At 27.9% G+C, this 18647-nt stretch overlaps 2 protein-coding genes across 2 annotated transcripts in view; one reads left to right on the top strand and one right to left on the bottom strand.

The window, feature by feature from the left end:
- Positions 1-208: 208 nt before the first annotated feature.
- On the bottom strand, positions 209-1456 carry LOC113366585 (cytochrome c oxidase subunit 6A2, mitochondrial-like). Its single transcript, XM_026608216.1, has 3 exons — positions 1283-1456; positions 502-653; positions 209-427 (listed from the first exon to the last, which is right to left on the bottom strand). The coding sequence occupies exons 1-3, from the start codon at positions 1380-1382 to the stop codon at positions 332-334; spliced, it is 348 nt and encodes a 115-aa protein (XP_026464001.1). The 5' UTR covers positions 1383-1456; the 3' UTR covers positions 209-331.
- A 1087-nt stretch (positions 1457-2543) lies between these two features.
- Positions 2544-18647, top strand: part of LOC113365981 (high affinity cationic amino acid transporter 1) — a 32002-nt gene continuing 15898 nt past the window's right edge. The window contains exons 1-3 of the mRNA XM_026607527.1: positions 2544-2564; positions 13354-13644; positions 17348-17476. Coding sequence (XP_026463312.1) covers positions 13380-13644; positions 17348-17476 — 394 coding nt within the window. The 5' untranslated portion in view covers positions 2544-2564; positions 13354-13379. The remainder of the gene's footprint in view (positions 2565-13353; positions 13645-17347; positions 17477-18647) is intronic.

Here is an 18647-nt window from a genome sequence, read left to right as displayed (position 1 = left end):
AAAATCCACATAAATTTTACAAAATTGATTGAATTTTGTTCCAATCAAATCTGATTTCTCAAAAACTAATGGGGTTTTCACACCTTAGTAGGCAAAGAATGTACTTTTAACATTTATACACATTTCCATTCTTATAATAGACACACTTCATAGGAAAGTATTAACTAACAATTATGGTAATTTTAAAGATCATTGATCAAGTCCAATATTCAGTAAAATTTATTTTATTTCATTTTATTTTATTTGTAACTTACAATTTAAATCATATAGAGCAAGATATTACACTCTTTCACATAAAACTATTTCATCTAAAACTGCTGAAGCAAGAGCTTTAATGATGTTCTTCTTCTACTTCATAACCATTAGGCAAAGCATTGACATGCGGGTTGTGGAAGAACGTGCGTTGTCCATCACCCCATGGGAATCGCTGCAAATTAAATAAAATATGATTAGAATTGAATGGAATAGCATTAATAATATCTTAGAAACATAATCACTTACCTTGTTGCGTCTTCGCAAATGTTCATAAGGAATGAACTCAGGTCTGGGAGTGTGGTGATCTTCTACGTGTCCAAGGTAAGCATTTAACATGCACAAACCGACTGCTGGGAAAGCTACTAAGAAGGTAAGCTTCTTCCACAAAGAAGCACCACCTGAAGATAAAAATGTTTATATAAAATTGATGCCAAAATTTATAAGGATTGATTCTTATTTGAGGGAGAACAAATGAGTTCAAGAAGATAAGTACAATTTGCTTTTTTGTTAACATAGCACCAAGTCTTTCACCATTTGAGATAATGATTTAATACACAAATAGTGAAAATACTTGCAAACATATTTATATGCATACAAACTGACGCAGTTTATTACATTTGTCTTTTGTTAATATATATTAACGACTTTATGTTTTAACACTTTAACAGGGGACACATATGAGGGCTAGCAGTTCATGTATGAGCCAGGTCTATGGTGCAGCCACTAAGATATAGAACAAAAATTGTGTTTTCATTCTTCAATGATTAAGATATAGTTGTCTTATCAATCTATTACATGAGCCCTGCTGCTCAAGTGAGTATGTTTGATTATGCCCTCGGAGCCTAATTATGGAACCTACTCTCAGTTGGTGAATGTTAGTCCATCAGCCAAGTGTGCACGTTCATTTTTAGAAACCATTATGTTATAGTAATTACTTGGTATCTACAGTAGTCTCTTTTGTATATTATTATACGCATTTTACAAAAGGTTATATAATGAAACATTTTTATTTTAAAGTCAAAAATACCTGAGTGGCCAGCAGTGGCCGAGGGCCCAGCAACAGTTGCTTGTGTCCTAACACCCTGAATAATGCTGCGCCTAACAGCGTATTGCAAGATCGAAGCCATATTTTCCAATTACTTTAAAATAGTAATTTTTATTCTTACGGATCGACAATGAAACTTATGTCAATGACATAACAGTGGTCAGCGCCACTTATATGAAACTAATTCAGTAAATATGAAGCGCGATTTTCGAATGTTTTGTAACTAGATGGCCGTATTAGTCAAACTCAACAATTGAAGAATGATAACGGATAATCGAGAACAAAAATTACTAATATTGAAATTATAAATTTGCTACCTATTAAAAAAGCAAGTTGCGGCTTTTATTACTATATTGTAATTTCAATATTTATAAAAAACGTGAATTTTCTACAACAAGATATATTCAAAATAATACATTGTATAGGCATAATACATTGACAGTCAGCTTAAGCCCCAATCCAATGTACGAATTTAGAAAGTTAAATTAAATTAAATTAAATTGTTTTTATTTGTATATAGTCAACTTGAGGTCAACATTGTTGTTCTTTGTTTCAGACTTTAATATTTTTTATAATTAAAAGACAGTTCGTAAGCATTTAAAATTTTAAGATGATCTTGGAGGCCATCGACTGCATTATCATACCAAGTTTCTTTAAAATTGTCAAAAAAGTTCAACTATTATTTACAAAGATACGGCCGACCGACCTTTGCCAAAATATCTTTCGAACAGTTATTGGTTTTTTAAAATCGGTGCAGAACTCTTGTATGAAAAATTTAGCACTTTTTTTACTAATTTTAAAGATTAATTATACTACAGTAGTATAAGGTTTATATTCCCAATACTAATCAACACTAAGTTTTTTGAGTTTCATCAATTGGTTTGAAAATGTTTGAAATCGGATTTGAAATTTTTGAGAAAATGTCATTGTTAGGTCAAATTGTGGCAAATTTTAGTGTCAGAATAACTTGAAACACCGGAAAAACATAAATTTAGATAATTTGATGTCAGAAGAAAACAAACTTCTTCTTAGGTAAGTTACAAACTAAACATCAAATACTTTTGTTTTTATAGCGATTTAAGAGCAACCAATGAATAAACTTTTATCGCACCTTTGTTAATCTTTAAGTTATACAGGACTTTCATGAGATTTCTAAAAAATCAACACTTTTTTCAGGTGTTTTATGATTTACATCGCACAGTTCAGGAAAAACTATCGCATCGAATTACTTACCTGAAATTGCAAGCAGGATAATAGATTCCAGGTAAAATTAGTATATTTTTTCTATATTTTTTGATAAATTTGAGTTATGGCGTAAACGACTAGAACTAGGTTCGATTTCAACATTGGCCAAGCTCGATATCAGACAGAATGATATTAATTTTCCACTCGAAGTTTATAGATCTCAAATATAAATATAAATTCATTGAAAATCGCTTTTCACTTTAACAAATAAACGTGATCGACTTTTTAAGGATTTTTGAACTCCCCTTCCCCCTTGGTGATACGTGGTGGTATTCAAAATTCTCCCCTTCCCCCATCAAACATCACGTGTATTTTTAGTTACGAGAAAAAATTGTACAATTTTTGACATTTTTCTTGAAAATGTCTGAATTAAAAAAAAAAATCAAGTGAAAAATATATACGCGTGACATCTTACTATACCTCTTCCTCCTTAACGTGATATTTCGTGGTTTTTTCTCAAACCCCCCTCTCCCAAAAAATCTTATGTGATTAATGGACTCCCCCTAATACTATTAGATATATGTAATTATATTGTTTTTTATATATTACTATTAAACATATCTAATTATATTACTATTAGATATATTTAATTATATTACTATTAGACATATCTATAATTATATAGTTTACACATAAAAGGAGTGGTTGAACGCTGGGTGCCTTCTCGAGAAAAATATCTTGGTTAAGATGTACTTCAGAATAACATCTCTTACAACATGTAGCTCTGATCGCTGGTCAAATAAAAAACATTTTATTGAAAATATTATTTCATAATGCACTCATAAATTTTAACAATTTTTTTTTTAATTCTTAATAGCGTTCATTATAAACGGTGCATCTATTATGAGAAACCGTTGGCACGCAAACCGAATTTTTCCAATTTCTGTGTCAAACGTTATAACATGAAAAGAAATGTCATACATACATAATATTGGCAAATCTTACGTTTTTCATTTATGTACATTTGAAATGATCTTTTGTCTCACTTCAGTATATTTTTTACATTATAATTACAGAGAACTTTCAAGAGATTTCTAAAAAGTTATCACTTTCCTCAGGAGGTTATAGATTCAGATCCTTCAGTTTGGAGAAAGACTAATCGAATAATTTATCGGAAATTTAGGGCTGCAATACAGATTTCAGATAAATTTAGTATATTTTTCCTATTTGATAAATTTGAACTCGCCGTGGCGCAAACATTTAAAATCATGGGCACAAACTATCAAATTTTCATCTAGATATCAGATATAAAATTTTCATCTGAAGTTATACCTATGTCTCAAATATAATCTTAAGAGAATCGCTTTTCATGCATAGTTGCATATCAAAATATACGCTATAACTATTTGATGAATGAATATCTAATTATATATTCTACACACAAAAAAGGTTCGGTCGACCGTTGGGTTGTCTTTTTGAGAAAAATATCTTGGTATAGTATACGTCAGCATAAAAGCTGATAGAACATTTCTAATAGATAGAACAGTTCTAATTTCTGGACAAATGAAAAAGCATTTTTTTGGTAAATATTATTAACTTCCTGTAGGGTAAGTTATTGTAATGGGCCGAAAATCGAAATTGAAAATTTTTACATTTCTCGACGTTTTGAAGGTCTCTGAACACTTTGGCACACCTCAGAAAAAATGGATGTGTGTGTGTGTATGTATGTATGGATACAAATTTCCAGTCACGTTTTCGGGCGCACGGATCAACCGATTTGAATGGTTCAAAAAATATTCGATTCCTATTGATAGGGAGATGAGCTGATTAGTTTTTGGCAAAGGCAGGTCCAGCAATTACGGGGATAAAGAGCAAAGAGTGTAGAAAATGGAAATCAAGTTTTTGAGAGAACAGAGCATCCGATTTGAATGATCTAAAAAACATTCAATTATTAATGATTGGGAGAAGCGTTTATTAGCTTTTGGCAAAGGCAGGCAAAGCCATTTCCAAGATACGGAGCTAAATGTGTAAAAAATGGAAGTTTTTGAGAGAACTAAGCGTCCGATTTAAATGATTCAAAGAACTTTCTGCTTGTATTAACAAAAAAATTGATTTTGGAAAAAAAAAATTTGTTTAAACTTTTTTTTTCAAAAAATTTTTTTTTGTATATCGAAAATAATTCAGATTTTATTTTTAATTCTGACTATAGTTCTAATATACTTTAAACAAATAATTTTAACTTTGCAATTCAGTTTATATAATTCTTATGAGTATTAGACAATGTTACAATATTAATAATAATCTATTTGAAAACATTCAGTATTCCTCGAACATTTCGTTATGGTACGGGAAGTTCCAGCAATTTGCCTTAAGGCACAATGCCATACACCCCACTAGTTTTATATTACACTTATAAATTTTAACTAATGGCGTTGATTATAAACAGTGTATCTATTTATGAGAAACCGTTGACACCGAATTTTTCCAATTTCTGTATTAAACCTTATAAAATGAAAAGAAATGTCGTGAATACATAATATTGGTAAATCAAAATTTGTGGCAAAAACATAAACTTTTCCTTCGAAAACTTGAAAAAAAATGACTCTATCAAATATATTAAAGCAAATCTTACGTTTTCTATTTATCTACATCTGAAATAGTCTCAGCGGTATCTCTATATTAGAGTAACTTTATTCACAAAGCAGTCAGTTGTTGCCAATCTACCGTGGCAGGTACCACGCGCCATTGGCATTAGGTTACTATTTGGAAAAAAACATTTTAAATTTACACTTGAAAATTCTAGAATAATTTATTTTTGGTTTCAGACAAAATTATCTATTTTACCTTTTTAATTTAATCTATATTCTATGTTAACAAAAATGTGTCGGAGTTGATACTTTTAAATTTATTTGTTGTATCATTTAGGTCCATCTAGTGAATCAAGTAATAGTAATATTAACACAAGTTGATATTAATAAAAAAATAGTGATAAATATACAGCTGTGATTTTATAAAATTTAACATACGTAAGTATTGCTAAGTTATTTATATAGAAATATTTGTCTTTGATAAAACTTAATCTAATTAATAATTTGAGTATATTTTTTACTTTGCAAATTTAGTTCTAAATATTAACGCTTTCGCCAAAAATGTTTATTTCTATATTTTCTCAATATTTCATGTCTTTTATATTATTTATTTGGCACTTAAATTGGAAAAATAATTGTATATGCGTATTTGTATGTAAACCAAAATTTGATTTACATTGAGATTTTTGCTCGAACGGCTGTACCAATTTTAACATTTTTAAATCTACTTGATGAAACTCTATAAAGAATCGATTACTTTTGCGACTCAATCGCAGAGTCATTTTTTTATCTCAAAGTACAAATTTCTTTGATAACATTATCGAAAAAAATCCTTAAACGATTTTAACCCTTTGCACTTGGATGCCGCCATAATACATATGAATCTCGCAATTTGCGAGTGGAAAGGGTGTAAAATTCGCGAGTGAAAAAACTGTTGAACGATCAGTTGTGAATTGTGCTGACTAAGATCAGCAAGATTGTTTTTTGTACCTAATTATTAGTATTTTTTTTTAAAGATTTTGATAAAACTTTGCATGTATGATCAAAGATCTTAACGATCTTTGTAGAATTATCATAAAGAACATGCTAAACTAGGCATACAAAAAGTGGTTTAATTATAAAAATTCATTGATATTTGAAATAATGAGCAGCGTCAAAATTTGCAAATTCGTTACAATTTTCAAAAATTGCCAAATCTCAATTTCTTTTGATTAGGACGAATATTTACACATATCAGTTGTTCATGTTACTTGACCTAAGTCAAAATTATTCATATCATCATTTACACCTGGATTAGACATATTTTTAGATCGTTGATTACATTTTTGTTTATGGTTTTATTATTATTATGGCATTACATATGTGCAAGCTTACACGCATTATATACAAATACACGTTAATTGCTTCATTTTTTCTTGGAGATAAAATTTATTAGATTTTCGATAGCGATTTCTATTTTGCAATATCATTACTTGATAATTTTTTATTGGTATTACCATTTATGATATTATCACCCCCATATAATTTATAGCCATTTGTAACTATTTTAGCTGATAATATTGTTCAAACTATAGCTATGCCAATATATTTACCAATGAATAAAATAAATAGTACATTCACTCAGTTTTAAAGAAATATAATTCCCATAAACATATTTTAAGTCATTTACATATCTTTGTATATTTTAGAATAAATTTTATACTTATCGTTTATGTTCTTTTAATTTTGAAGGAATTACTAATACAAATGCCGTAAATTATAACTTTGTAAAAATTTTAGCATTTAACATTCAGAAGTCAACGATATATAACGATAATGATATATTGTGTGTAGCAATCAATAAATAAACTGTTTAGATATTGATCAGTACAGTATTTCAAAATTTTCTTGTAAAGTGTTAATTATTGTAAAATACTTCATACAATTTCAAATATTCATATTATTTTATCTTGATTTTTATACTTTTTAGTTTTTTTAAATTCAAACAATTCAAATGTGTAGATTTTAAAATTGATAGGTTTCTAGCTATAAAAACAGAGAATTATAAACATGTAGAAGATAAAAAACATATACTTAAGCATTTGTTTGTTATAAGAATTTTCCAAATATATAAAACATGCTATATAACATGCTTCACCATTCATTAACATGTACTCAAATTTTCAAGAGTCGTATCATTCAATTGTTGCATTATAGAATTAGATTACTCGAATGAAGTTTACGATCTAGATATTATCATAAATAGCAAATTGAAACGCTTGAAAATATTTAATATTTTAAATCGCACTTTAAAGTTGGACTGGAGTTTTCCATTCAACTTTAAACTCTATACAGTTTTCCGCAGAAAATACTGCAAATCTGTATATCCAAATAACCAGAATTTGGCTAATATTGAGAAATAAGTTATTTTTGCGATATTATCCACATATTTGATGGCAAATTTAGTGAATATATTTAATAACATATTTGAGAGGCTTACAATTTATTTTTATAAATAAAAATACTTATATGGAACCAATAAAATCACAATAAAAAACTATAAACTAGGTGTAAGAGCTTTTAGAAAAGTTGCATGAACTTTCCATGATTAAATAATCGACTTGATTAATAAGAGATCAATATATTAATTCATGAGTGATTTATTAGCAAACTGAGCTGTAGTGCATCATAATGTGAGAAACTAATACAAAATATTCAATTTCATGCACATTTGCCAAACATGTTATATATTTTCGATAAATGATTAAAATATAATACAATATTCAATGAAAACAAGCGTCTAATACATACAAGATGTATATATCAAAAGCGCGGTTTTTATCCCAAATTTTAATGAATTTTTATAATTGAACCACTTGTCGTAGATATTTTAGGATGTTCTAAAAGTATGCAAATGCAAAGTCAAGAAACGGCTTGTCTGATCTTTACCAGTCGCAAAGTCAAAAAACTAATTAGCACGATTCCCAACTGATAGCTTTCGAAGATTTTTGAATTTTCAAAATCGGTTTAAGATTTTTGGTGAAATTTTACCAGCACATTATGAAAAAAGGCTTACATATCGAGTTTCATCGAATGGTTTTTAAATTTGTATTCAAAATTGTTAGAAACCCTTATGTTTGTGTGATGCAAACGTATATGTTTTGTAACAATTTTTAATTAAACGATTCAGAATGACTTAAAACTTCCTGGCGAAATCATAAACTTCTCCTTGGAGAAGATCAATAAATTCAATATATTATTTTTTGATTTTTAATATATGGTTTATCTTTACTTACAGTAAATCAAATAAAAGATATAAAATGATTTGGTGTGCTACTGGCAATAACCTTTAATCGATAGCTATTTTGCTATTTTTCTAAAAATACTATATTATATTAATTTTAATTTTCCTACCATTATAAATAATATTGAATTAATGTCTTTGAGTATAAATTGTTTTAAATTTAGTTTTATTACAATGAAAATTACAGAATGTTAGTCTTGCTTAAAATATTTTTTTTATTACCACATTATAATATTCATTACATTCCAAGAAATAATGTTGGACTATTTGAAGTAGTTAAAGATACCAATATCAATTAAATTTACAAAAATTGATTAATAGTTTTATCTATTATACATATTATAATATTATATTTTTAATTATAAAATAATTATTTGTGCTTAATCATAACAACACAAAACAATATACATACATGTGAAATATAATGTAATTTATTCAAATGTTGAAATCTTGTTATGAAGATAATTCAAAATTTTATCGAGCATTTCATATCGTTTTCCAGTTATCTACATCATGGCTTATATCATTTTGATACCGGTATTAACTGATCAAAATTTTTTTGACAAAATCAGTCAATCATTACATTTCATTGTGATAAATTGATTATAATGCATTGATAAAAATGTATCAGACGCCTATTCGACGGTTCCAAATTTTTGTTACTTGTCTTTATTTAATGTTGGTATATAATTAGTTACATGTTATATTTACAAAAAATATTTTGGATCATCGGCCCTGAATCTCACTTAAAATGATACAAATAATGACGCGATCGAAAAAAGTATGACTTCATAATGCATTGATAAAATTAGTGGTCTATGGCATCGTGCCTTAAGGCAAATTTCCAAATATTTTCCGTACCCTAACGAAACGTTCGAGAATTGTTAAATGTTTTCAAATAGATTATTATAAATTCTATAACATTGTCTAATATTTATATGAATTATATAAACTGAATCGCAAAGTTAAAATTATTCAATAAAAGTATATAAATGAGCTTCAGAACTTTAGCCAGAATTAAAATTAAAATCTGAATTGTTTTCGATATACAAAGAAAAAATAAAAAAAAAAAAAATTTTTTTTTCCAAAAGCAATTGTTTTGTCAACACAAGCAGAAAGTTTTTTGAATCATTCACATCGGATGCTTACATCTCTCAAAAACTGCAATTGTTTGCACATTTAGTTCCGTATCTCCAAAACGGCTTGATCTGCCATTGCCAAAAGCTAATCACCACTTCTCCCAATCATTACAAATCGGATGTTTTCTGGATTATTCTAATCGGATACTTCGTTTTCGCAAAAACTCGATTTCTATTTTCTGCACACTTTGCTCTGCATCTTTGTAACGGCTGAACCTGCCTCTGCCAAAAACTAATCAGCACATATCCCTATCAACGGGAAACGAATGTTTTTTGAGTCTTTCTAATCAGCTGAACCGTGCAAAAACGTGGACACACAAAACACATACACACACTTAATTTTTTCTGAGGTATGCTATAATGTTCAGAAACCTCTAAAACGTGAACATTTGCAAAAGTTTTCATTTTAGATTTTCGGCCCATTACTATAAATTACCCTGAGGGAAGTGAAATATATCAACCACTAATTCGGCGGTTCTAAATTTTTGTTACTTGTTTTTATTTAGAAGTTACTATATTATTAGTTCCATATTATATTTACAAAATATATTTTATCCAAGTAATGTGGATCATCGGCCATGAATCTCACTTAAAATGATACAAAAGAATGACGCGATCGAAAAAAGTATGACTTATCGCGAGTTGATAACTTGATTTGATTCTGTAACAATTGATTGTCACACAAAAATATGAGTATGTTAACTGCTAGTGCAAATAATTAGATGAATACCAAATAACAGTTATTTGTTAAAAACTAATTTACATTTTTTGTATACATCGATCTTGTGCAAATATTTTGCCTAATTTTCTTAATACGTGATAAACGTCATACAAATATTGTCTTTGGCTTGTGAAAAAATAGCATAAACAAATTTTGCATTTTCAAACTATTGTATTAATTATAAGCGTCATACAAATGTTGTTTTTGATTCGTAAAAAATAGCATATACAAATTTTTCATCTTCAAGCCATTGTTTTAGTTCTTTTGTCGATGCAATGTCTTGGAATATTAAATTTAAATTCATATTTACAAGGAATTATGATTAATATACGCATTTGATAACGACTCATAAGCTAACAAAAATCTAAGAACGCAGTCAATAAGATAAAGGTAGTAAATATTTTGCGACAAACAAATTATGGTTTAATGATAATATTGTTAAGTGATGTAATGTTTGCTCTAAATTATTATTAAATTATTAGTCAATATAATGGGGAGAACGAAAGAAAAGTGGTTCAAGGGGTGAGTTTTACAACCTGATATCAAAAAGTGTGATTTTTGTTTTCTATTTAAATATTTTTTCAAATGAATATGGCTTTTCGGGACTCTCCTGCAATTTAGAAAGACCATTAGGTTGCCTTCAAATAGCATTCATGAAAAAATAAATTTAAGGGCGGGACACAAAGGGCTAATTTGACTTTCAGCAATTATATTGTCAAAATCAAACCAATTACATCACAACAAATAACACATATCAAACAAACAACTATCTGACCATGTTCAGTAAAACTTCCAGCTTATTTATCACTGTAATTTCTGATTTTCAAAATTTTATCACCTGATCCTTTATACCCCTTATATGGCGTAAAATGGGATGACCAAAGTGCAAACAAGTCCAATATCTTATTTTCAATTTTGAAGTTATTTTACAAAATAATACTTACATTATTTAACCGATGAAAAACATAAATTTTACGGGTACATTTTCTATAACTCTTTACAAAACCTTGTTCCGGTATCTCATCATAAATGAGTAGTTGTGAAGTAGAGTTAGCAATAGTTATTTATTTTTTATTTTGTATCTCTTGTAAAATTGCATTCTAATTTAATTTTTATTTACTATTTTTTATTAATTATTTCTTTGTGAGGGTGAAGTTTCAGTTAGTCTTTTTCACCTAACTCTCATGCAAGATTTATAGAGGTTATATACAAAAATTAGTAAAATCTAAACTTAAATTTGCAAAATATAACATATTATTCGCCAGTAGAATTTATGTATATTTATGTGGATGCAGTGTTGTTTTCATATATTTATCTATTATAGTATCAAACATTGCCATTCTTTATATTTTTATTCATATTTAACAACGTCGATTAGGTTGTATAACGATAACTATAGACAAACAGATTAGCTTGCTCAAATATACAGAAACTTTATCATATCGCAGTAATGCTATTTTATAATTTGTTTTAATAGACATTTGCCAACAATGAAGAAATATATAAGAAAGGAATTTATTTTCAGATTAGATTTGAGCTCTTACTTTCTTATACATATATTTAATTGAATTTCTAACATTTTTTAGATTGATATTTATGAAATATATCAATATATGCTTGTTTTGAGCAAAGGTGTAACTATAGTGGGGTGCTTGGCATCGTGCCTTAAGGCAAATTGCTGGAACTTCCCGTACCGTAATTAAAAATCTTGGTATGAAACCCAAAAAAAAAAATTAAAAAAATATGTACATATTATTATAATCTCTATAAAGTATCTGATAATTTTTATATGCCCAATTAACATTTTTGACCGCCAAATGACATTTTTTAACTTATTTTTATTAAGAGTTCATACCCGCTGGACCTGCCTTCCCAAAAATTTAATCAGTTATTCATCTTGGCAATGCAAGTAAAATGTTTTTCGAATTATTAAAATCGGACGCTCCGTTCTCTTGAAAACTGAGTTACCGTGTTTGGCACTTTTTGCCCCGTATCTTTGGAACGGCTAGACCTGCGTTCGCCAAAAACTGTTTTTTGAATTATTCAAATCGGTTTATCGGTGTTCCCGAAATCGTCGACAAAAATTTGTATCCGCACAAACACACATACACGCACACACACATACATCCATTTTTTCTAAGGTATGCCAAAATGATCTAAAACCTTTGAAACGTAAAAATATATAAAAAATTTATTTTCGATTTTGGGGCCGTTCAAGTATTACGTAAGCACTATAGGGGGCGGGGGGTTATTTATTTGCTTATTTTGCTTATTTTGGGTAAGAAATTTGCTTACTTTTGCTGACAAAGGGGAGGGGGGGGGTAAATAATTGTAATAAATCTGCTAACGTAATACTTGAACGATCCCTTTTTTGCGATTACTATAACTTGCCCTACGGCAAGTTAAAAGTAATTAATACAACTAGTTGAAAGTAGCATTTTGCCTCAAGACAAATTGCGTGAACTTCCTAAAATGTATAATAATTGACTTAATCAACCGAAATTGATATTTAGAAATTTAGATAAAATTTTCAACTGCACGATTACATATATCTGTATGTAGTTCTTGATATTATTTAATGGTATAAATTAATCGTAATATTTTTTACACAACTAGAGACGTTTTGTAGACTGCTAATTTATTATTTACCAATTTGGCCGATTTTCTAGCAAACCTGATCAAGGCTTCTTCTTATGGAATTTATTCCAACGGTTTTTAAATGTGTGAAATTCAAATTTTGACCTATCACATCACAGAAGCGACTTTTTACACAAATTTTGACTACTTTATTTTTGCAAATTTTGAAGAACTTTTAAAATTTTTATAGATTTTTGTTCAACAGTAAATTACAAAGAAACGGTTTGGCCGATCTTTGTCCAAAACTAATCAGCACAATTCCTAAACAATATCTTTTGAGTAGATTTTGAGTTTCTCAAACCGATTCAGGATTTTGGACGAAAACATAAACTTTTCCTTCGGGAAGTTAATAAACCTAACTTTTTCATTCAATATCTTAATAGCATAACTTATTTTTGTGGTTAACAGTTAATTAGTTAAAGGATATATTTAATCGTGCATGTTTGGTTCTCTTATTGTTAGTGCACCATAATCAATTTTCAATTTTCTTTTTCTTACAGCGATCTCAACAAATTAATATTATACTATGAGTGGGTGCGTGCAGAAGTCATATTCGGTATTGTCTCGTAAAAAATGTCTAACAGAAGCGTCGGCTACCAATAGGCCGGAGGATGGGTCGAACAGCGCCGCCTTGGCCCGGGTCTTAACCACGCTCGACCTTACTGCTCTTGGTGTAGGATCCACGATGGGAGTTGGCGTCTATGTGCTGGCTGGTGCCGTTTCGAAGAATCATGCAGGACCTGCGATTGTCATATCGTTTCTTATTGCTGCCATTGCAAGTGTATTTGCAGGTAAGTTGAAATATAATATAGTCAACTCTCCTAAAACGTGATAATACTATAACATGGTTTCTTATGAATGAAGAACACGTCAATGAAATTTTCCAAAATGTCTTAACGGGGTATACTAGTCTTGAAGTTTTAAGAAATCGATTGTTAAAAAGTTAAATTATTCAAGTTTAACTATTTAAGAATATGTACAAGAGTATTCTTCAAAATTTAAATTATTTCGGAAATATTGCCTCTTGACCACGATAATTCTCCTCTGTTTTCTTGATTCGCAAAATATTGAAAGCGTTTTTCTCAAAACTGACTTGCTGGATACTTACGATTTCTCAAGCGAGGTTTTCAGAACTGTTTAATTTTTGAGAATGAATCTTTTTTTATAATTATTAAAATATAACAAAATTTGTACTTATTATTAAAATTTCTATAAAATATCGGATAATTTGATGTGCATATGTCTAATGAACATTTTTGACCGCTAAAATGGCACTTTTTTACTTTTTTTTAGATTATCGAATCCGCTATACCAGTCTTCACAAAAATTTAATCAGTTCTTCATGTTATTAATATAAATAAAATGCTTTTTAAGTCATTCAAATAAATTCATCCTCATCTCAAAAACTGAACTAGCTTTTCGGGTACTTTTTTCCCATATCTTTGAAACGGCTGGGCTGGCCAAACACTAATTAGCTCGGTAACAATACGAATCGAATGTTTTTTGAATTTTTCAAATCGGTTGATCCGTGTTTCCGAAATAGTCGATAAAAATTTGTATCTGCACATACATACACATACATTAGTTTTTTCTAAGGTATGTCAAAATGTTTAGAAACCTTAGAAACGTAAAGATATATGCAAGTTTTCGATTTTTTTTAAAAGAATACAATAACTTACACTACGGGAAGTTAATAAAAAGTGATTAGTGAGAATATCAAAAAAGTTGTAATTTCCTTTTCATACTGTCTTTATTTAGCGATGTTTTAAACTTATCCGTAGTTCATACGAATGTTTTAAAATTAAATTTTATTGGATTATTTGAAGGGCTAGGAATCAGGGGTATGGCCACGTGACAATTTTTTGAGATCCCACACTTCATCACCTACTAGAATAAAAACCTTTAGTCTGTTTTTAATTTTCAATTTGTTTTGTTTTATTAAAATATTAACAAAAAAATGGATAGTATGAATAATGTTTACCTTCTTTATGGTCTTTTAAAAATCACATAAAATCCATGCCTCTAGTCGAGACTAAAATACTCCCTTGATATAAGTTATTTTAACTTACTATTTTATCTTTTGCAGCATTTTTATATAAATGTGCCAGTTTGTAGATGTACACGATATCGGTTATCTGTAGTTTTTGGTGTAATTGAACAATTTTTTGTTGGAAAACAGTTTTTGGACTATGCAATGCTATAGCAAGTTTTCAAAGAAAGCACTACTAATTAGCCTAATTTGTATCTTAAATCCGATTTTCTTATAGCGCGGTTTCCATATTACGCGATACGCAAAAAGCGTTATTTTTATGTTATATGTTTTATCGTATGTTCATACCTTAAAGAGTGCTGTTCGAATCAAAATCATAAATATAATGCATATATTGAAATTAACATAATTCAAGACAACTAGAAGCTACATAAAATTTCTGACCGATAACTTTACTTTTTAACGAAAAATATATTTGATATTTTGCTATGAGCTACAAAAATGATCATTAAAAATATAAAAAAATATACAAAAATATAAAATAATATTAAAAAAAATATTTAAAAGAATTAAAAATATTTTTGGTTTTATTTTTGAGAACAAATTATGCTATAAATGCTATAAATTATTTTCTATTAACATCAACAACTATCAAAAAAAAAAAAAAATCGACTTTTTAGAAATTATTTAATTATTTGCAATTGTGTGTTAAATTCATGAAGTATCTTTGGACAAAAATTCGCTTTTTGTTAGTAGTCAAATTAATTGGTTGAAATACATAGAGCACGATTTTGCAATCTTATCGAGATGTAGAGTGAATTAAAAGATACTGATTTATCGTGTGAAAGAATCATTCGATAGAAAATACGTATCTCTTAATTGTTAAAATATCATTACAATATACATTGTTAATCTATCTTTATCTTAACATGTGCGTCGTTCGATAACTGATAAATTGAGAAAATCTAATTTGCAATTATTGTAGTCGTCAGTAATCTTATCAGAATGAGCATCAGTCACAAATAAATCGCGCATGCTAAATAAGCTGAGGTTATAAACCTCATTCTATTTTTGCGGTATGCCACTTGAATTAATATATATGTCAAATATTCAACTTAATATAATATAAACTGATATCTTCTATTAATAACGTAGACAAAATATTAATGCTTATTGGTTCAATAAAAATCGTCTTCAGTTAATATCTCTCATGCGTCTATTAAAAGTGATTTATAGATATGGAGATGTGTAAGAAATTTATGTTCCGTAGCACTGGCAGTAAATATTGAAATAAGTGTTTGTGTAAAATAAATAAATATTAATAATTCGTAAAATATTTCTTCTCGTGTTTCTGGGATTATATATTCAAAAACAAAACCCTATTTTTTAAATTTTTATTTATGGTATTTGTATTTTTGATTCTTATTCTCGTTAGGTGCATGGTAAAATATAAAATTGATTTCTATAATTTTAATTTTAATTAATTTAATTCTTATTACAATATGAGTTCCGTGGCATTTAATAAACCAAATTTTTATTTCACCATATTTCACAATCAATGCATATCTTATTTAATTGATATATTTTTTATTAGAAGGCAAGCCAATGGTTGTTCTTTTCTAATTGCGATGATGTTATATTATTATTATAGCCATATAATACGTCAATGGGCTATTCTCACTTAGAAACATATTATTGATTTTAAGAAAAAAAATATTACACTACTTTTTATATTGTTCAAAATGCCGTTTTCAAATCGATTTTTAAAAAATAGTAATTATATAATATATTAATATGTTTTTTTATTATTTAAAGAAACATTCATTATATACATAAATGAATATTTCTTTACATTCATTAAAAAAAATATTATATGCAATAGCCATCCCATCAAAATTATTGTTTTCACGAGATGTTTTTGTAGAAAAACAATTTTTTATTTATGCAACAATAAGTCAATTTTTTTAACCGAACTGTTGGCCCAACCATATTTGATATAATTTATTATTCAAATTTTTCTAACACACAGTAATGATTTTTACTTGGAAAAAGTAAAACGTCGCTACTGCTTCACATCTGGTTGTTTTCGAACATGGCTACGGTCAAGTATATAAAATCAAAATCAATTTGCTGGAACTTTCCGTACCGTGATTTAACTTGTAAAAGCTATAAATTTCTTTGAAAATTTTTGATAAAAATCAGATTATAAATTAACATTATGTTATAAATATTGGTATAGATTTCAAACAAATAGGAATAAAATTTGTATTTATTATTAAAGTGTCTAGTCTATAAAATACCGAAATCGCTGGAGTTGCATTCCTAAAAATTTAATCAATTATTCGTTCCGTCAATACAATTGAAATTTTTTTGAATCATTCAAATTGGACGATCACTTCTTTCGAAAACTAAATGGCCGTTTTTTGATTTTTTGCCCCAAATCTTCTAAACGGTTGGACCTGCCGTTACTATATCTATACTATAGTATATGTTTCATTTTGCAGCTTTGTGCTACGCGGAGTTCGGTGCTCGTGTGCCCAAGGCAGGATCCGCCTACATCTACAGCTACGTTTGCGTAGGCGAATTCGTAGCATATTTAATAGGATGGAATCTGATTATGGAATATGCTATAGGTGAGTTTTGAATTAAAAATTACAAGCAAATTTTAAATAGACAAATGATTAAATAATGGAATTTAGGTAAATTGATTAATTTCGATAATTATCGAATAGAATTATATTAATTTCGATACTTATATAATCTCTTTAAATTATTGAGGTTTTTTAAATTTATTAATACTAAATATTTTCATAATTATTTAAAAAATTGAATTTGTTTCAAATAATATAAAATTTGTTGATGAAGTTGTTCAGATTATAATAATATTGTGATCAAATATGTAAATTATTGCATCATATACAGAAGATAAAGAAATTCTGAATTTTGGCACAGACTGATGTCACAATTTTGATGAAACTTTATATGGTCTAAAAGCGCAAAGACCGTGCAAATACAAATATAATATAAATACAAATATACGAACACAATAATATATTAGGTTTCATATCAATATTTAAACACTTGTGAACATTATTAATTAGATTTTTCTGGTACTTAAAACTATGAGACTATGTAGTAGATTTTATCAGCAAACTTTATACTGACGCTGTCATATATCGTTTGCGTTCGCGTAATACTTAAAATCATGTTTCAAAGAAATTAGGCAAAAATAATAGTTTTACGATTACTATAAAAAATTAAGAAATCATCAATGTCTGAATTTGTTCGTTGAGAGTTTCGAGATGGTTTTTATAGCATTCATTTTTTATATAAAATACATAAAAATATTAAAATTTTAATATACAATTATACTGAACATTTTTTTAACAATTTGTGTAACAATTCTCACATTTTTTAAAAATATTTTGTTTAAACAATTAATTCCTGCAATATTTTTAATTTATATAAAATACATTTTAAATTGAAAATTTCTTATAAAATGAATTTATTTTTGCATTTCTTTCTACGACTAGCAGCACAGATTAGATTAGACTAGTTTTTCATATATTCTGTTCAAATAATTAATAACATTTTATTTTTTGTATGGAAAACTGCTAATAACATGATAATGAATGGAAGTACATAATACTAATTAAATAATTACAGTTTGTGATTCTAATACTAATGTATATTCATTGCATTTTTTATTTTGTTTACGAGAGCAAAATAGACAATTTTAATATATGTCTAAACCGATAATATTATAAAACTTGTTTGTTTTTTGTAAATATATTTATTTTTAGT

This window comes from Ctenocephalides felis, unplaced genomic scaffold (assembly GCF_003426905.1).
Source record: "Ctenocephalides felis isolate EL2017-DRISC unplaced genomic scaffold, ASM342690v1 CF-g0.4_SCAFFOLD_01170, whole genome shotgun sequence".
Lineage (NCBI taxonomy): Eukaryota > Metazoa > Arthropoda > Insecta > Siphonaptera > Pulicidae > Ctenocephalides > Ctenocephalides felis.
This window is presented reverse-complemented; position numbering and strand designations above follow the sequence as displayed.

Coding starts and splice junctions, on each gene's coding strand:
- LOC113366585 (XM_026608216.1), bottom strand. CDS start 1,382: ATGGCTTCGATCTTGCAATACGCTGTTAGGCGCAGCATTATTCAGGGT. Junction 654..1,282: donor GGCCACTGCTGGCCACTCAG/GTATTTTTGACT, acceptor TTTTATCTTCAG/GTGGTGCTTCTTTGTGGAAG. Junction 428..501: donor ATTTGCGAAGACGCAACAAG/GTAAGTGATTAT, acceptor TTTAATTTGCAG/CGATTCCCATGGGGTGATGG.